This window comes from Schistocerca cancellata, chromosome 5, assembly GCF_023864275.1.
Source record: "Schistocerca cancellata isolate TAMUIC-IGC-003103 chromosome 5, iqSchCanc2.1, whole genome shotgun sequence".
Lineage (NCBI taxonomy): Eukaryota > Metazoa > Arthropoda > Insecta > Orthoptera > Acrididae > Schistocerca > Schistocerca cancellata.
The window spans coordinates 40,291,561-40,312,889 of record NC_064630.1 but is presented as its reverse complement, the minus strand read 5'-3'; the positions used below and the strand labels follow the sequence as shown (position 1 = coordinate 40,312,889).

At 39.3% G+C, this 21,329-nt stretch overlaps 1 protein-coding gene across 2 annotated transcripts in view; it reads left to right on the top strand.

The window, feature by feature from the left end:
• LOC126187885 (E3 ubiquitin-protein ligase Arkadia-like) overlaps positions 1 to 21,329 on the top strand; it is a 343,683-nt gene that overhangs the window by 278,783 nt on the left and 43,571 nt on the right. For both annotated transcript variants that reach the window (XM_049929229.1, XM_049929228.1), the window contains 2 exons: positions 2,159 to 2,255; positions 7,025 to 7,228. In XM_049929229.1, coding sequence (XP_049785186.1) covers positions 2,159 to 2,255; positions 7,025 to 7,228 — 301 coding nt within the window. The remainder of the gene's footprint in view (positions 1 to 2,158; positions 2,256 to 7,024; positions 7,229 to 21,329) is intronic.

Below are 21,329 nucleotides of genomic sequence, written 5' to 3'. Positions count from 1 at the left end.
CATAGTAATTTCAATTCATAGTAATTTCCATGTTTTACTGTGTTGATTGTTGAATTTTTTCTCTGCCAAATCATCTTATTGCCATTTTTGAGTTAGTCATTTCTGCAGCTATTGTATCGATGTGTTGAATTTTTTGGCACTCCTCCATTATGTGATGTGATGACTGGATTACCAATCAGTTTGCTAATTTGGTCACATGGCATTTCTTTATCCACTGCTGCACAGCATAATTGACTGTGCAAAGCTTGTGTAATCACTACTACATATGGTGGAGATGGCAATATAAAAAAATTTTGATGTTTGGTATATGAGCAGCTATATATTCAATACAGATGTTAAAACTGTCACTGTTACCACTTTATGAACACTGTCTAAGCAAATATATCACTTTACTATTGCAAAAACAGTCACTTGTTGAGTTCAGTTTTTGACAGTAATACCCACAGTGGCTAAATGTCTTCTGAGATGTAGCAGTATTTGAGTGTATAAAGGTTTTCAATATGTCAGGTCATGCAACTACTCTTAAATATTGAAGAAAAGACATTTTTAATATTAATAAATAGCAGCATTGGTGCAACAAATTAAAAATGTCTTTTGTTAAATATTCGAGGGGTTTTGCATTGATGGCCTCAATTTTGAGCATCTCCGTATACAACATGATACAAAATGAAGTAACTTGCTTGAACTATCTCCTCTCTTTTATGTTTGTTTCCACACATTACTGACAATGTCTTTGTGGCGTGAGCTGCTAACAATCAGCTGGTAAATGGTAGCTCTTGTCATTACCGAGCATCAGCATGCCTCTTCAGTAACAAATACTGACCACAGTCCAGAATGGAAACAAGAATCCAGTATACTTGAAATCACTAACTGTTTCATCAAAATTCTATACACTCATTATTGAGGCAATGTGTAGTTGATATGTGTTATTAGTCTTTAATGCTGAACCCTTAAGATATTATGAACATTGTACAAAGTTATCTGCTTATTGATATTTATTTATATATTTGTGTTGTGTTACTTTGCTTGCCCTTTGAATTGTCATCCCAGTAAAAATGATAGAGTGCATGGCCTTACACAGTTTGGTGCATGCATTATTATGTGCTTTTTTTACTAGATGTCATAGATATTATACTATATTAAGTTCTCATTTTCGTAGTTGTTATCAGACTTTCTTTCTGTAATTGTGTTTGTATGTGCAGAATTAGCCAAAACCAAACTATTTGCCTTCCAGTTACTGCGTTGGTCATATCATGTAGACAAGAGTGACTAGTATCACTTTTAAATTAAACATCAAGCTCAGCTGTTCCAAATTTCTAATTAGACACTTGTAGCTCTATCAAGAAGCAGTGCCCCATCAGCTGGATCTGACAGTTCCGTATGACGACGCAAACTTCCGTATAAGGCAGTTACCAGTTTGTTGCTCAGGACAAATAAATCCTAAGTTCTCAATACTGTGAAGTCTTTAAATACATATCAGGCCTTCTTAGAGTAAAATGTGGGTCAGTTAACCTCTTTGAGATCTGGACTAGCAGCAGTAGAAGTTACAACAGTTACGTTCGAAAAAATGAAGTTCATACCAATACATCTGTATTAATGTAGCTATGACAGGGGACTAGATTAAGTAAGGATTTTTTTTATGATTAGACATGGTAAAAAAGTAACTACAGTACTTTAAAAGGTTCTGTAAATATTTTAAGTTAACAGCTTAATTAAATGACTCTGTATAACAGTATTTTTTTGCATATCATGAATGTTAAAGAAAGTAAATCTGCCATGAAGGTTCTTATGAACACTACAGTGCTTTATTAGACATAGTTCTGTTAGAGATGGTATGCTGTTACCTTCCTCCAACCAGTGAACTGACATACCCAGCCAGTTATAGAGGACCTACAGTTTAACATGGAATACAGACCACAGTGTAATGTGTCATTTTTCACATTATCAAGCATAGCCAGAAGTGAAAAAGTGGATCACAACACACAAGTGGATCACAACACACAACACACAAGTAACTTAGGACTGACTGGTGTCTGAAACTGGGTCGTCGGGATCCGTAGTCTGGCAGTTGACCACTGAGCAGCCTAGCAACCTTTTTTATGTCATGAATGTTATTTATTTATAAAGTTGTTAACTAAATTACTGTAATGTATTTCAGGGAAGCCACTCACCAACATGTGCACCATCATCTGTATCACTATCACCAGCCGGGACATCGCATGCACCACCTGCATATCAGCATAACCCCTACAGTTGTAAGTGTACTGTTGTGTTGTTCCATTAGCATATTATAATTTCAATTGCATTCTGTCTTATTCTGTGTTATAACTTCTTCTTCTTCTTCTTGTGATAAAAAAAAATGGATGAAGCGCTGCATAATTGTAGGTAGCTTTGACATATGCACTCTTCGAACACTGTGGGTGTACATATAAGTAGTTTGTGGAAGTTATTGATTGTGTGGGGTTCATCAAAGTGATCACTTCAGAGAACAAATTCAAAGTGAACTGCAGGTATACAAGCCACTTTTTCAATAGATAAAGAATCCATCACAATGAATGGAGATAATACCACACGGAAGACTGTAAGGAACACCATTTCAGCAATAAAGTGGAAAACATACAGTATGCACAACAAATTCAAAATTGTAAGAAGAAAATTCCAGGTTGGTACATCAACAGTATTAGGAATTTTCATTGTGCCTGTCTGCAGCTCAATGTGTTATCTTTATGGTATCAGTCTTTTCTAATATTGTCAAAATTCCAATTAGGCAATTGTAGCAGTATTGGCATGAAAGCAATATACTTGGTGAAGCAAATGATGTTCAACTCACTTAGAAAAGTTGCAAAACAAATTGTGTTAGATTCAAATCATCAGCCACTAAATTTAGTGAAATCTTCCTAGCAGTTGTTGGAAACGTTGGGGCAAAAATGGCTCATGAAAATCTTAACTGCAGAAGAAATACCCTGGGTCCAACCCAATTGTTAGAGCTGGAGTCTGTCAGAGCTTTCTAAAGTTTGCAGTCAAACAAGGCAAAGCAGATAGGTAACATTCGAGCAGAATTTATAAAATCATGAGAAAGTGGATACCATTTATTAGATTAGCCTGTAGAATTTGTGACAGTAGGTACATGCTATTGAACTCTCAGAAAACATATCCCGACTTGAACAAGGACCGAGAAATGGGAGAACAATCATACAATCAGATTGACTAATACAGTAAAGTTACTGACCAGAATGTAAATATTTATATGAGAGTAAAGGAGACCACTAAAGGAATAGCAGGTGTGATGAGTCATCAAGAGACACACATAAAAGAGAATGGAAACTTCGCGGACTTTCTGAAGAAATCCGTGTATGAGTTACAGAAAAAGAAAGCACCAAACACACACACACACACACCTCTGAACCAGCATTGTGTGAACCGGGCACACAAGGATGGTGTTATATGTATGACAATAGCAAATAAAACTGAGGATCTGCTAGACATTCTTTTTCAACAGTGTAGGAAAAGATAGATTGCCACTTACTGTAAGGATGACACATTAAGTTGCAGGCAGGCAGGCACAATTAAAAGAAACTTTAATTATGGCAGTCTGCAACTTAACATATCATCTGTACAGTAAGTGGCACTCTATCTTTCTCCACATTATTGATATTCCAACCTGGAGTTTCCATTGTTAAGCTATTCTGTTTTGCTTTACAAAAGGTAAAGCAACGGAGAGGCAGTTCTGATGTTATACTTGTTAATGGAAGCAAGACTTAAGAAAAACCACGGAAGACTCATTCGGTTTGTCGACCCATGAAATTTGTTTGACATTGTTAAATGATGCAAAATATTTGCAATCCTTAGAAAAATAGCTGTATGTTGTAGACGAGCGTCTGCCATGTAAGCAGGAGATCCCGGGTTCGAGTCCCGGTCGGGGCACACATTTTCAACATGTCCCCAATGAAGTACATCAACGCCTGTTTGCTGCTAAGGTGTCCAATTAATTATCATTTCATTTCTAGAGCATCTGCCATGTAAGCAGGAGATCCCGGGTTCGAGACCCGGTCGGGGCACACATTTTCAACATGTCCCCAATGAAGTACATCAATGCCTGTTTGCAGCTAGGGCGTCCATTTAATTATCGTTACATTCAATTTCATATGTACGAATTTGTGGTGAAACAAATAAAGTTGATAAAGAAAGTGTGAACAGCTGGTTGCATGAATTCAACCAAGTGAGGGAATAGTATGCCTCGTGTGATGTGTTAAACATGGATGAAACTGGATTTTTCTACAATCTTTTTCCAAATCACACCCTGGGGATAAAAGGTGATAAGTGTCACGGTGGAGCACGAAGCAAACAACCTGTGACTGTTGTACTGTGCTGTAATGCTGACAGCAGTGAGAAGTTTCATCCCTGGGTTATCTGTAAATCTGAGAAACCATGTTGTTTTCAAAACATAAATATGTACGCTTTACCTTGCATCTACTCTCACCACAAGAAAGCTTGGATCGATGGCACATCATTTTGTAAGTGGCTTCTTCATTTCAACAGTCGAATGGTTGCTGAAAATAGACGTGTTCTTCTTACATTGGACAGATGTACTGCCCATAACATTCATGATCTGAACCTATCCAACATAAAGGTTCAGTTTTTTCCACCCAATGCCACAAGCCGCCTTCAGCCTTTGGACCAAGGCATAACCTCTCTCATAAAGAGAGCTTATCATAAGCGACTTGTAAGAGCTGCAATTCGTGCTGCTGAAAACAATAATGTAACCCTAAATTGGAATCTGCTTGATGCAATAAAAGCCATCGCTGCAGCTTGGGACTCAGTATCGCCACATCATATATGGAAGTGCTTTAACAGAGCTTGGAGACATAGCAACACTGAAGGTGTCCACGAGTTAGAAGATGCCACTTCACCTGATGAATGGACAGTTCTGCAGGGCGTTGCGAACCCTGGGATTCGCTTCGAAGAATTCATTAGTATAGACGACGATGTTGCAGTATGTGCTTCTGTGGAATCAGATGTGCCAAAAGCTGTGAACGAGGTACAAGAAGAGCCATCAGAAGAAAGTGAAGAGGAAGAGAATACAGATACTATTCCACCTACCCGTCAGGAGATGTTTACAGCCTTGGACTGTTTAGAACGTTTTGCTTCAACGCCTGACGTCACTGCTGGGTTTACGGACACTATCATTGCAATTGGTTGTGAAATTACAAAATATTATCATTCCCATGAACGTCAGCGAACCATGACCGAATTTTTTTCCAAAAAAGTAACATACATAATTTGTGAGTACTTGGATTTTACAATCACTTTATGGTATTATAAGTCTACAATAACGTGATTGATAGTGTAGTGTATTACACATTAGTGTAATACACATTAGTGCTGTACATGTATACTTATTAAAATCTTTGTTTTTCACTTAACATGAATTTTTTTAACATGAACTCCTGATTTTTTGGTCCCTTCGGATTCGTGTTAACAAAATTTTACTGTACAACCATCTGTGGACTGCTGATTTCAGTTTGCACATCATAGAGCATTGACCAACCCGGAATTTCTTCATGGGACCGAGCAGATGAAAGTCCGACAGTGCAAGTTCCAGACTGTATGGTGGATGCTGGAGCACCTCCCAGCCAAATTTGCCAATTTTCTTACGAACTGGAGGAGCACATTTGGGAGGGGGGGGAGGTGTTGAGCATTGTCGTGAAGAAGCTTGACACTGTCGTCATTCGTAGTGTGGCGTTTGTCACAAAAGGCACGACACAACTTAACCACAGTTGTAATGTAGGCTGTGGCATTCACAGTGGTCCCATATACAGGAAAGTCCACCAATAACATACCACGCATGTTCTAGAACACTGTCACAAGCACTTTCCTAACACACTGAATCACTTTCAGTTTTTTTCTGGGGAACCAGCATGTTTACACTTCATAGATTCCAGCTTGGTTTATGACATGTAGTGGTACACCCACGGCTCATCATCAGTGATGATTCTTTTCAGAAATTCGTGTCCTTCCCTGGTATAATATGTTAAGGGATCAGAGCTTGCTATCATTTGCTGGCCCTTCTCATTGTCTGTCAGGTTCTCAGGCACCCAGCGAGCATGACTTTATGGTATTTCAGCCTGTTGTGAACAGTATCATACACCACACCATAGGAAATGCTGAACTGCTGTGATGAAGTTCACAGTTGCATACGCAGGTTCTTTAATATTGCTGCCTCAATTGCTCCAACATTCTTTGGGGTTGCAGCTGCTACCGGCCACCTGGAGTGTGTCAGATCACTAAGATTCACACAATCCTCTTGGGAAAATGCACTCCACATGGTGACATTGCTACGGTCCGTTCAGCTGTACCCGTAAACATCACGCATGTGGCTGTGAATTTCACTTGGTTTATGCCCTTTGGCCAACAAGTATCAGACTACGTTTCTGTGCTTTTCCCAAGTTGATGACAATAACGTGCATGCCATGTTTGCTTTGTAGTTCAGGATTCTCTCACTAGAGCTGCACATGAATACAAAATACCTTCCGTAGCACAAGCTTCGAATTATATTACTGTGAAATTTCAGCATTCCTGCTGCAATAACAGGGGTTAAAAAAATTATTGTGCGTTACTTTCTGATCCTCCTTTGTAGCTAATGGGTGAGGTCAGCATGGAATTTCCACATACCATAAAAAGAAATTTTAAAGTGGGATGCAGGCTTTCTTGATAAATTTCACTGATGAAGTCTTCTCAAAATATTGGCCAAATGATACGAGTACACTACGGCTTTCCAGTTTTTACAGGTGAAGAATGTATGACATTTGTAGGAAGTCTGCTTCTGCAACACATAGTGGGTTCAACATTTAATGTTTGGAATAACTAGCGAACTTTACTTTCAGTGAAGAATGGACACACATAGAAGTTTATATTACTTAGAGTGAGAACAGAATATCGGTGATCTTTTAGATTTAAATGTAGCCTTTTTTTTTTTATTTCATCTCAGTAGCTCATAGCAAAATCATTTCTATTTTATTTACAGACTGCTGGTAGTACCAGCCCTGAGCTGGTGTTTCCGCCAGTTCTAGCGCCTGAGTTAGTTCCTTTTCCTTTCCTGGCTCGACATATGACAGCGAGACTCGAGGATTATGTCCGTGTAGTGGAGCAGCGTCGTCTTGCCCATGCCAATCGTGGTGCTGATCAGGAGACAATTGAGCGTTACACATTTCCTCATAAATACAAAGTGGTAAGTAGTTAACAGTGATTTACAGTTTCTTTTTAAGTATTTAAATAATACCTGTTTCGTACAAGTAGTGAAATTACTTCTTTCGTTCGAGTTCCTCAATTCTCTGCTGATGGAAACAGATAGAAATAAGTAGCAGTTCTTCAGGAGAGAGAAGAAGAAAGAGTTTGCAAAATCAGGAGAGGAATCTGAGGAAGATGAAACACAAGACAGGCTAAGAGGGACCCATCTTATTTTGGAAGGAGTCATAGATGAAGGAAATGGTATCAGAGAGAGCATAAAGCCAAAGATAGCAACAGGGAGATAAAAAAAGCCAAGGAATAAAAATTCTAACAAACATCAATGTAAATGAGAGAGATGAGGGAATATCACAAGGAACAGTTTCCCATCTCTGGAATTGAGATAAACTAGTACTGGAGATGAGAATCTAAATAGGCATATCATGTAGCATCCTCAGAAACTGGGTACTGATAGTCCAGAAGATGAATAAGTCACCTCCGCCCAGTAATGCATCAGCCAGTTTGATGGTGGTCATCCAGATGTAGATGACATGGTGAGAACACAATTGCGGTAGCAAATCACGTGAGTAGATCTGCAACTGGACCTATGTGTAACATTGTATGGTTTGCTACTTGTGGTACTGTAATAGATGCTAGTGGGTGGTTGTATTGGAAAGATTTCAGGCTTAGAAATATTGGAATAGGAGTGACGACATTCCCAACCCCTCAGTGAATTTTCTTTGTATGTCTATACCATAACAGATTGACAGATTGACTTTCCTTAGATGACCTATCACTTCATAATTCACTAAAGTTCATATTGATTAAATCTGTTTCCTTAACATGTACAGGGTAGACAAAATAGAACTAACGCAGAAAATATTTTAAGGCTGACATGGAATTGACATTTGTTAATGAACAGGAAATCTTAATAGTGTGCTTCCAGGTGTTACGACAATTTGTTGTTCCCAGTTTATGCACAAAATGCAAACAACAACTCAGCATAACACCTGGAAGCACACTGTTAATAAGTACCACCTTTATGGATCACAATGCGGGAACTTCCCATTAAAGAAAATGCTGGAATCTGTTATTTTGATGCACCAAATGGTTGCTGTTGCATGTTTGTGCATAAGTATCCCTCGTGTGCTCTGTCCGAAGTACTTCGCTGTGTCATCACGTGCCTCATATAACTGGCGCCTTTACCATGTTCACTATTAATAGACACTACAATGGTGTGCCATGCGCCAAGTCGGCACTTGCCACTACTGCCGAAGACATACTGCCTCTACCATAATCACATGATTTGTAAGTGTATGTTATGAGACTAATAAATCACAATTCACAAAAAAAGACTACTACTTGTAGCTCGCTACCTTACTCCTACAGTAATACAGGGTGTCTACGTGGACAAGGAAAAAAAATTCCCGGATTTCCCAGTTAAAAACACACTTTCTCTCGGATGACAGTATATTTTCCTCTATCACTCCTTTGAATGGTTATGGTTTTGTACACTGGCGTACAATTTCCCGGCACTTTAGAAAACGAAACTCAGAGAAAAAGACACGTTTTGGAAATATCTCTGATGTGCAGCAACATGTACGCTGCGTATGTTCATATTACGAAAACATACATTAGAAAATCCACCAAACACCGCATGTTACTTTCCGAACCATTGAAACCGAGATTTCGATGCGCTTTCGTAAGCCGTTCGTAACTCATGTCACATGATCTCGCCAGCCGATGACAGAGGATATTCAGAGCATAGGACACGTGATGTAATCAGCCAATAGCAACATCAGTGTTAAGTGGCGCGCCAAACAGGGAAAGTTAATAGTTTAAATTAATATACATAGTGTTGTTAAAAGAAAAGCAAAGCTTTCACATAAAATATTGGTCTCGCATATACTGTTGATTTTTTTTGCGCGTGTTACACTTTAAGAGATATCATATAAATGTGCCTGTAAAATTTTTAATGACATAAATGTCTGATCTTCAGGGTTCGAGGGTTTGAAATGCTTCTAAATGGGTCATCATCAGACACCTGATTTTTAAATGAGAGTCAAACGCTTTGTGATTTAATAAATTCATGGTCCATTCTTGTATGTAGTTCAACTTACATAAAAGGATATTTACTTTGAAAGTAACGCTTTTCAAACCACCAATCGTAATATTTTCCCACGACCTGTTACAAATAGGTTCATTTCAGCAGTTGCCAGAGAGCTAAGGTAACAGGCGACACCGCGCTTGGGTAGATATCATGACGTAGGAAGCCCGTATGTACGTACGTGTAAAAGATCATCAATGAAAGATGATACTGCAAGAGCATCGGAATTTCGTGAACCATATCAAAATGTGCACATTTAAAGTGCATACTTAAAGGCACACTCGTATGTCCAGATTCCCAATGAAGTACCGTAGACCCCGACGTGATATTAAGCTTTTAAGTGTGGTTTTCAGGATGTAAATTTTCTTGGAGCACCAGTACTGTATTATACCATGTTTGATTCTTTATTATGGCATGATGCCATACGTGCTAGAAAATGAAAACGTGCACTTCAAATGCAGCGAACAGTTGAAACTACCCAGTACTGTGGAATTAAACATTCCGTTTCAGATACATTGACTGCCTCTGCAGATAAGATTAGCAAAAGTCAAATTTCTTTAGCAAACAGACAAAAATAACTTCATTGTTCCGCAAGGCGATTAATGCTTGACTGTCAGAAAGGTGGAAATAAAATAAAATCTGAAACTAATGACATATTTCAGCCTTTAGTAATTATGTGAATGTGTTTTAATTCACTTGATAGCTCCCGGCCATGGATATCCATTTTGTTTTCATTTGACATGATAGTAAACGAAGGGGAAACAGCAAAATCACTGAACGTAAACACGGGTCACATGGAGACCACCCACTATAGCTCAGATTGCTCTGCGCATCAAATGGTTCAAATGGCTCTGAGCACTATGGGACTTAACATCTATGGTCATCAGTCCCCTAGAACTTAGTACTACTTAAACCTAACTAACCTAGGGACATCACACACCACCCAGTCATCACGACTCTGCGCATCAGCCCCGTATCTACGACATTTGCGAACCAGGTCAATACTAAAAAAAATCGAATATTCAAAATATGTTCATCTTGTAGCGCACATCTTTCTGAAAAGTCTAAAACATAAAACGTATGTATTCGAGGAAATGTAAGACATATTATTTGGTCTTAAGTATGCCCAAGTGCAGTTCCATGCCTCTTCATAAAGCATTTTTCTACTGCACGTCCAAACTATATTCAGGAGAGTGGAAATTGAAATGTCCTGTGGTGCCTCTCCTGCTCCCAGTCGGCCGGTTTGGCAGCCTGCCTGTCTTAAAAAAAAATCTCGCAATTAATAGCGGATGGGATTATTTGTAATCGAGAGAACAAGAACTCTTCGGAAAATCTGAACTCTTCATTGCCCATTAGTTAATAACTTGCTGTTTTGTGTGTCATAAAATTAAATATAGGATTTATAAAACCAGTACTGACAAGAGATAAGCAAGAAATTACACATTTCTTCAAACCTTAGCTCCTAGCATTTTTTCCTCTCTAATCTTGCTACAGCTTTACGTGGCGTATTTTCCTTTCTGTGAAAGAATCTTTTACCTCATCAAAGTTTGTCATAACACACCAAATAAACGAGACTGTTTTGGCACAAATGGTCATTTTTATAACATGACAGAATATAATCCAATAAGTATCAATATCAAATGCCTATTAGGCCTACTACAAGCAAAAAGCGTCTTATTCTTCCATAATTTGTGATGTCCTCGTTTCTTCTCCGTCCTCGTTCTAACAAACAATCCTGTCATCACCAATTCTGTAGCTATTGCTGCCACTGTCAAAATTTGTCCGCCAATTAACTTCACTAACCCTGCCAGAATCACTGGTTTAGTTCTCCCGCAATTATTCTCCGGTTAGGCGTTGTTACGTGTTCGTACAACACGTTTTCCGCGTTACTTCCATAATAGAACTTAAGCGGCTGGTGGCCGGGGACTGTACTACTGGTTCTTACTAGTGTAGCGATCTGGCCAAACATCTGTCAAAACTTCATTTTCTTGGACACACCAAGAAGATAATACATAATCTTTCTCACCTTGTTATTCCTGTCAGTCGTTTATTTCCATTCTGATAGTTTGAATCTATGGATTTCGCTAGTAATTATAACAACGCTGATCATTCCCACACCCAATCAGCCACATAATCAGACAGCGATTGCCATTCATCCATTCGGTTTTACTCCACTCAGCTCGTGTAGCCCCGTCCCCTTTTGTCTTTGGAAAGTTTATTTCCAGATGCGACGAGGATTCTCCTGACAGAGACAACACGTACACTATGCATGCATTCAAAAGTCAGCTTATGATTCATTCAGAAATCAACTTAAAATGTGTTCAAATATCAACAGAGAAGCGTTTCAAAATCATATGACTAATTGATAGGCAAATGTGCGCTGGATGCTAGGTGCTTTGTGAAACAAGTTTTTTTCCTCTCAAGAATATGAATTAGGCGCCCCCATTTCCCGGAAGTATCTAGCTGCTTGCTGCGACTGCTTGCACAGCCAACAGCCATATTCCAGTTGACAGAAGCGGGAGAATCTACTACTCAAACGTGACTCTACTGCGCATGCGCATGAGCCCGCACGTTAACTGCTAAAACAAATCGAATGTAAACAGTTGCGACTTCACGCTCATTGGAGGCAATTTGTTGTTATGGAGCACTGCATAGTCTTCCTAAATAAAGCCTTTGACAAATTTTCAATCGGCAGACGCTTGCATGAGCACTTGTGTCGTCGTCGTATATGGTGCATTTCCTTTGCAATTTAAGTTATTTTCGTTTTTTTCTCTCGTTTATGTTTTATTGTTGAAGTATTATTCTGCAGTAGAGGGATACAGTAATATCCTTTGTTAGTGTGTCGGTTCTTACTAGTCAAAATTACAAAAATTTAACTGAAAACTAAAACAATGAAAAATTCCGGTAATTCTAAAAATATCCTGGGTTTTTCCCGGTTTTCTCCCAGATGAAAAAAATCCCGGGTTTTTCCCGGATCTCCCTGATAGTTTGAATCTATGGATTTCGCTAGTAATTATAACAACGCTGATCATTCCCACACCCAATCAGCCACATAATCAGACAGCGATTGCCATTCATCCATTCGGTTTTACTCCACTCAGCTCGTGTAGCCCCGTCCCCTTTTGTCTTTGGAAAGTTTATTTCCAGATGCGACGAGGATTCTCCTGACAGAGACAACACGTACACTATGCATGCATTCAAAAGTCAGCTTATGATTCATTCAGAAATCAACTTAAAATGTGTTCAAATATCAACAGAGAAGCGTTTCAAAATCATATGACTAATTGATAGGCAAATGTGCGCTGGATGCTAGGTGCTTTGTGAAACAAGTTTTTTTCCTCTCAAGAATATGAATTAGGCGCCCCCATTTCCCGGAAGTATCTAGCTGCTTGCTGCGACTGCTTGCACAGCCAACAGCCATATTCCAGTTGACAGAAGCGGGAGAATCTACTACTCAAACGTGACTCTACTGCGCATGCGCATGAGCCCGCACGTTAACTGCTAAAACAAATCGAATGTAAACAGTTGCGACTTCACGCTCATTGGAGGCAATTTGTTGTTATGGAGCACTGCATAGTCTTCCTAAATAAAGCCTTTGACAAATTTTCAATCGGCAGACGCTTGCATGAGCACTTGTGTCGTCGTCGTATATGGTGCATTTCCTTTGCAATTTAAGTTATTTTCGTTTTTTTCTCTCGTTTATGTTTTATTGTTGAAGTATTATTCTGCAGTAGAGGGATACAGTAATATCCTTTGTTAGTGTGTCGGTTCTTACTAGTCAAAATTACAAAAATTTAACTGAAAACTAAAACAATGAAAAATTCCGGTAATTCTAAAAATATCCTGGGTTTTTCCCGGTTTTCTCCCAGATGAAAAAAATCCCGGGTTTTTCCCGGATCTCCCGGTTGTCCCGGGTCGTAGACATCCTGTAATACTGTCTTCATTGTCTGAGTAATGTATGTTACTGTTTGCCAAACTGGTTGCCTGTCCTTGCTTCAGATGTCTGTTTTGATTTATTCCTCAGTTTGGACATATCAGGTAGCCAGTTGCACCAAGCAGAATCTGTTTATTGATTCTCCTTTTCCACCATCTTCAATCCATTCATATTTTTAGAGAATGGCTCAATTATTTTTCACTTTTGTAAACAGGGAAAAACTACTGCTATCCATTCTGCAAGTGTGCCTGCTGTTTACTCAGGTTACAGAAGCAACACAAATGGGAAAATCAATTACATTTTATTATTTTGACTGTGTGAGAGGAACAGACATGTTTAGTGACCGGTTGAATGCATCATAAAATGGTGGTCAAGATAACACAGCACATGTGAAATTGTGGGCACAAAATCAAATCGGTTCTGTAGCAAATACAAACTGTCACTGTTCAAAAAGAGTTCAAACCTGAAACTATTGCTGAGTGAAGGAAAGCCTGATATGAAGCCTGACTAAATCTGAGCATTATTTATCTATGCAAGTGGGAAGTAAGAGTTTGTCATCTCAATAATTATCAAAAAGGTCATACATCGGTATCCTCACAATTTACTATTGTGCATGAATTATAGTGTCTGACAAACTTTCTGATGATGAGTTGTGCTGATAATTTCGGAGTAAAGTGCAACTAGGACATATGGCTCCTCAGTTTTTCATTTCTTCAAATGAGACCTAGTTCAGCCTGTCAGAGTATGTGAACTCACAGAACGTGCACCATTGTGCATCAGAAAATCGCATTCAGTACTTTGAATAGCCATTGCATAATATCAAGATTGGTGTTTGCTGTGCAATATCTAGTGTCCGCATTGTAACGTGATTCTTTCAACAAACTGTTAATACTAACTGGTAAGTCTAGAAACTGTTTAATGCATATGTGGATCAACGTACAGAAGATAAATGACTATAGGTATTTTCAGCTACATCTACATCTAAGTGAGTACTCTGCAATTCACACTTACAGGCCTGACAGAGGCATCGACGTTAAGTCGTGAGTGTTTCCTGACTGTAACTTCTGGTTGGGAATATATTATTTAATAATATTGTGAAAAGGAAAGTTGCTACTCACCATGTAGCGGAGATGCTAAGTCACAGATGGGCACAACAAAAAGACTGTCACAAATATAGCATTTAGCCAGTAAGGCCTTCATCAAAATTAGATGACAACAAACACATACATTCACACTCATGCCAATGCAGCTCACACACACGATTGCAGTCTCAGGCAGCTGAGGCCACACTGCGAGCAGCAGCAACATTGCATGATGGGAGTGGCGACTGGGTAGGGTTAAGGAGGAGGCTGGAGTGGTGAGGGGGAGGGGTAGTAGGATAGGGGTGGCGGACAATGACTTACTGTTGGGAAGCACGCAAGTACAAGGTGGAAAGAGAGTAGGGCAGCTATGTGCAGTCGGGAGGCTATATGGAGGGCAGTGGGGTGGGGAGGGGGGGATAGTGGAAAAGGATAGAAGTAAAAAGACTGGTGCGATGGAGGAATGAGGGCTGTGTAGTGCTGGAATGGGAACAGAGAAGGGGCTGGATAAGAGTGGACAATGACTAACGAATCGGGAGGAGGAACTCTGATTGCGGACATCTGGGAGTGTACAGGAGACCACGCTGTTTGTTGATGGTTTGGTGTGACTCGTGTCAGGTGTGATGCATTGTTAAAACCGTAATAGCAGCCAATGTTACTGTCTTGGTCTTGGGTGGATCCAAGGGGATGAGGCCTGGTTGTCCATTGAAACTCCTAACCTATTATTGTCATTGGACTTAAAGTAAGACGTTTTGACCATTATTTGCATCATTTGCAAGCAACTGGGGATTCCGGCGTCTGCAGTAATTCGGCAAAGATTATTTGTTTCGTCGGTGTGTAAATGATTGAACAATGAGCAGTTTATTTAATGCTCACCTTATGCTCGTGTTCTGCATTTGCTGCTTGCGCGTGTAAACTTGACTCTCACCTTTGTCTGTTTATTTTAAGCACATCGTCAAATACTGAATCCAAGTAGTGACTTTCAATTATGGATTCTTTCTTTCCTCATCACGACGCATGTTAAATGGCAAAGTAGACTTGCAGACCTTAACTTGCTACCTCATTTGTGTGGCATCAATAACCTGTTAACTAATTGAGGCGTGTAGTAAACAAAGGTATTTAAGTATGTTTTAAAATATTATCTGAAAAGTGTCAATGAATTATGTTGCGCTAGTTTATTCTGGGGTATTAACGGAAGTGTTGGCACGTCTGCCATGTAAGGGAATCCTGCTAGTTTTGATTGTTTTTCAAACTTTAATTGAGAGAGAAACTAGTGTGCTTTAGTCCTGCCTTGGTTTAAGGCTGTATTTGGGCTCTGGCATTTGTACTGCAAGCTACAATATCATCCTGTTGTTTCATGGTTGTTTTGTTCTCAGACTAGGCGTTCGTGCTAAACATGCTTTGGGCTGGGCGTTTCGCCTCTCAGCATTGTACTTTGGCTTCAGCCGAGTGTTCAGTCTATTGACTATCCATTCTATGGCACATTGGTAATGGTCAACCTGCCATCAGTTGATTTCAATGCTGTAGTTAGTTGTATATTAGTACTGGTTCCATTACTTTCTGACCAGGGTTCTTGCTCGACACTTGTCTTTAAATACGCCGCTAACCTGGTTGGCGTATGTTGTGGATAGCTTAAATTAATCACTGTTCAATAGCTGAACACAGTTTATTCTAGTCAACCTATGAGCATGCTATTCTTAATTTTGTTACTCTAAGTAGCCATTAAGTAACCATTTTTAGGGTGTTTAGATGGAGTGCAGCTCCTTTGAGTAGGCAATTTCCAATTTAGTGTTTTTCCACCAGTTTTTAATCGTGCTCTTCATATATTGGTGGAATCTAAATGTTTTTATTTTTTTATTATTATTTTTTTATTTTATTACTATTGAGCTGTACTTAATGTCATGTTGTAAAGAAAAGTACTTATTTGAGGTTAAATGTCACGGTAAGGTGTTGTAGATGGTTCACTTTCCTGTTATTCACCTTAATGTTCCAGTCATTGTGTGAACTTGCTAATTATTTTCTCTTTAAATAGAGTGTGCCGCCCTGATGTTCTGAGTGACTGTTTTATAACCAGTTCTTTAACACGCCTAGACGCATATTTATATTTATGGGAGAACTTAAATTCTGTTCTCCTGTTGAACTTTAACTAAAGTGCAGAAAACTGAATCAGGTGTTAATTATTGTTATAGTGTTATTATCTGTCAAGTGTAACATGCAGACATTTTCTTGTTACAATAAATGCAAATTGCAGTGAAGTGATGCGCTATTTCAGTTGTTCTTGTGATTTCCTATCTCCACATATAATATTTAATTGTTTGATATAAGACTGATTAAGCCTTTGTTGAAATATTGAAGGGAGGTGCACATGTCCCACTTATCAATAGTTGTTGCACTAATAGGGGATTGTGCCACTGCCTTCGCTGAATCTCCATCCGTGTGAAATCGAATTTCTAATGCTGTATTGAAGGATGCGTCTTGTCCTGTCTAAAGATGAGAGAGAATGTCATTGTTCAGATGTTGAGTGTGGTGTGATATTGAATGTCATAGCTGTACATGAAGAGGAACATGGCCCACCTTTGAAGGTGCTACACCATATTACTGACCTTATGAGGGATGTCACCTCCCAGTGCAATATCTTAAACACCTGCAGCCACTTCTTAGGATCGTACATGGAAAAGCAGTTGGGCTTCAGGATTGCCTATTTTAGGTCATGAAAGGCCTGTTGGAAGGCGATTGATCACTGATACTTTACATTCTTGTATAACAGGTGCTGCAGTGACTCTTTAGTGGGTATTATGTGAGGAATTAATTTTCTGTAATAAATTAGTATTCCGAGAACTGGCTTCAGCTGTCAGATTTTGGATGGCCTCAGTGTGCTTTGGCATAGTTTGAATTGGTGCAGCAGTGAAGATAAGCTTCCTGAAGCTATCTTTGAAAAAATGGCGCCCAAACCTACTTAGCCATGATGTCCTTCACCGTGAGCATTGGGTCATTTGGTTGTTGATCGTGTAATTGAAGTCACCGCAGACACGAAGGGAACCATCCAGCTTTGGCAACAGCACAATGGGTGTGGCCAAAAAAGGTATTAAAGTGCGCGCCATTTATGACGGCGGCCGAGTTTAGGTTCGTTCTGCGCATCTTGACGTCACAAAACACAGTCAGCCAATGAACAGAGAACGACGTTGCCAGAGCTTCACTGCAATGCAAACCATGGATGAGTAGCTTCAGTTTTAGAAACGTTCAGTCATAAATAAAGTAACTGAACAAAAGCAAAGTCTTTTATAGAAAGTTTGGAAAAAGCATGCTTTATACCAATTGCTTCATATTCTAGTAATTAATTAAACCAAACAAGCAATAAGCCTCCTAATTCAGGCGATTGCAAGGAAAGGTGTTTGTATCATTCTCATGAACCGCTTTTTCGCAATAAAGAACAGCGGTAATTGTTTATTTCCTATTCTACTTTGACGAAACGTGAATAATTCATAGTCGTATCAACAGTGTTTGTCGGTATTTTGCGTGATCTTTTAGTGTCCTACAGGAAGTGGATTGAAAGACGAACTACATTGGCGTAATGGTTAAGATGTTTGACTGCTAAGCGAAAGGTTTTGAGTTCAAACCTTATTAGGCGCTTAATATTTTGTTTATTTAAAAACAATATTGAAGTGTCTTACTTCATGAATTTTATTCGTTTGAATGTAATTTTTTGAAATTTCTAGTTCTTTGTCTCTTCATTATAATCATAATAAGTTTTCAGTTTTTCTAATTTTGTCCTCCAATATTTCTTTTCACAGCAATTAAAAACAATGAAAAGGCACACATACAATATTCATGTTATCTGTTTTGTTTGTGTATCTTCTCTTCCACAGTCGCTGTTTTACTATTCATATTGAAATATATTCTTTGCGACAGTATTAAAAGTATTATTTCGAGCAGAATTTCGGCTCGTACGTTGCCGAGCTACTTGATTGTCTGACGCAATTCTTTGCTTCACTGCTTTGGCAACATCATCATATTCAATTTTTTCGTCAACTGATCTATGTTTTGGCAAGTATTTGCTGTCCGTTGTGACAAACACAAATTTTTTGCACATTGCGTCTCACTGACAATATATTTTGGTTTCTATATTTTATTACGTCCACAATTGAGTTTTGTGTACTTTGCCAATCTTAATCAGAACTTTTTAGAAAAAAGCATAATGACTCTGGTATAAATAAAACTTTTATTACAGTCGTGAGAGACGGAATATTCCTCAATATTACATACTACACCTATCTGATACTTACATTAAATGCGATATTGTTATACAGTAAATTTTATATGAAATTTAGGTATATTGTCCACATTTCATTCTCAACATTGTGGCAACTAAAATCGACCATACGGTAAGTATACGTTATGGACTTTTACCTGTGCAAACTCTTCAAAATTTTGTGCAGTTGTTTACTACATTTAATGCTGCACAGGAAGTGCGTTGAACATAGAAACAAAATTAAGTAATTTATGGGGGGAAGGTATCAGTCAAGAAGATGTGTAAAAATCAAATTTTTGGGCCAAATAGTTTTTGTGAAATCGAATGATAAGTGTGTCAAAGCAGTCGGAACACCACGTGTCTGCACAGGCGAGCTGCGCGGACGACAAAATCGCGCATAGCGCGGAATGCTGGGAGCACGTCTCTGTAGCAGCGAAAGGTTTAATGCGGCCGTGGTGGCTTTGTGGCTTTACTTCATAAACTGCGCGCTCCCTCCTAAATGTAAGTTCGCGAACTATATTATACTAGGGCGCTGCTTCTCTTGGGTGCGCGTGCGTCGTTTGCAACTGGCAGCGCAGCAATCTCCCGCGTCTGGGCGGGCATGCACGAGCCGCCAAGATATAAGAATTCAACTATAGTAATCACAGTGAGGATGCCTTTTTCTTGCAATCTTTGTAGTTCCAAATGTAGTTCGTCCCTTAAGCTAAAGGAGACATTCTGTGCCTTACAGAGTTTTGGAATTGCTGGCAGTTTCATTGTAATGTAGACTCAGGCACAAGTTGTCTTCCCATTGTAGGTGGTACAGTATTTCCATAAGAAGTCCTGAAGGTGTGTGCAGGGCAGGAGAACCTGAGTTAATCAAATTGTTCAAAATATTAATGGTGCCTTGTGATTAGACCACCTTTCAGAAAAACAGAATCCTTGTACTGGACAGTTAGTAATAATTGGCCATAGGCTGAAATGTCATCTCTACTGTAGCTGGTCAATATTTTATGGAACATTCAGGATGGTGTGCACTTAGACACCTGTATCTTCGCAGTTAAGGATTGTGAAAGAAGATCTGATGTCTGTCTGGAAGTTGACTGGTGTACTGTCTTTGGATACCTCCATGTTTAAGGTGTGTGTAGAACAGGCAGACAAGCATGTTCTTGGAGGACATTGGTACCTGAATCCAGCAGTTCGAGTTATTGGAGGAGCCTATACACTTCAGCATCTGACTGTGCAATTGAAAAGGCGTTTTGATGAGTGTCACCCGTAATGCCGTGGGCCTCGAGGTGTTGTTCCGAAATGGCTATGTAGTTCACTCACGGCTCCGACTGATTATCAGAACTTGGAAATAGAGACAGAATTGGCCGCATGCCCTTAAGCTCTTCTCGATCCAGAAAGACGATTGGAAACTCCTTCTGACACTGTGTCGAGACACGCCAGCTTTTGCTAATAACACAGGTCGACACGAGTTCTGGGGTTTGGAAAGAAAGTGGTGTTCTTTATTAACTTGCCTCCCTGAACATGAAACTGATATCAGTTTTTTTTCCATTATCCTAAATTTTTTCTGCACAGCTACCCCTCCTGCCAACCTGCTATTGGCTGCGAAATCAATGTTACTCAGTGGAATTTAAATTCGTATCACCTCAAGTCTTGTTTACATTCGAACCTCCACCTTTGTTAATTAGGTTTTCTGACATTTTTATTTTGGTAGGCTCTTCAATTATGCTGTCCCAGAAACTTGATGTTTGCACCTTCATTCCGGTCTCATTTTATATTTTGTGATTATATTTGTAGCAGTGCTCGGAGACAACTCATTTGCTTAGTTGTTTTAGTCGGGTATGTCATTGATGTTCCTTCGTGTGTTCTGATAGTCCGCTCCACCTGAGACATGTCACATATGCGCGGAATGCAATACACACCCAGCTTTTGGAGACATAGATTGTTTTTAATGTTGCAAAGAAGATTTTGTATTTTAGTTGAAGGTAGTGAAATATACAGGATCCCGTGCTTCCGTAGCAGTGTACTGATCTTTCTGTATATCGGATCAGAACAAGGTAGGTAAGAAATTTTTTATTTATCTTCCTTGCTCTCAACGTCTTTCTCTGTTATTCCTGATTTTGATGCAACACCTGTGCAGTTTGACAACCTTAGTACCCCTTCCATTTGGCAATCTGAGACCCCTTACCTCTGGCAGTCCAAGTACCTCTTTTTTTTAACATGTTTTATTTCTTCAATGAAACTGCATGTTTGAATGTGTTGAAGCTCTATGTATCAGAGTCTTAAGCACTAAAGTTCTTTGTGACGGATGGAGAAAGCTCGAGGTATGGAGATACAGGTCAGTGTGTGTGGTTTTCTGTATACAATGTGTAACCCAGGGATGCATTCGTTTTTCTCTCAAGTAACACGTCAAGGGAAGGTACAGCTACCTCTACTTACATACTACTCCACAAGCCACCGCACGGTGCGTGGCCGAGGCTACATTGTATCACTACTAGTCATTTCGTTTCCTGTTCCACATGCAAATGGAGTGAAGGAAAAATGACTGTCTATATGCCTCCGTACAAGCCCTTATTTCTCTTATTTTGTCTTCATGGTCCTTACACAAAATGTACATAGCAGCAATAGAACTGTTCTGCTGTCAGCTGGTTCTCTAAATTTTCGTAATAGTTTTTCATGAAAAAAGTATCACCTTCTCTTTAGGGGTTCCCATACGATTTCATGAAGCACCTCCAAATGTACCGGTAACAA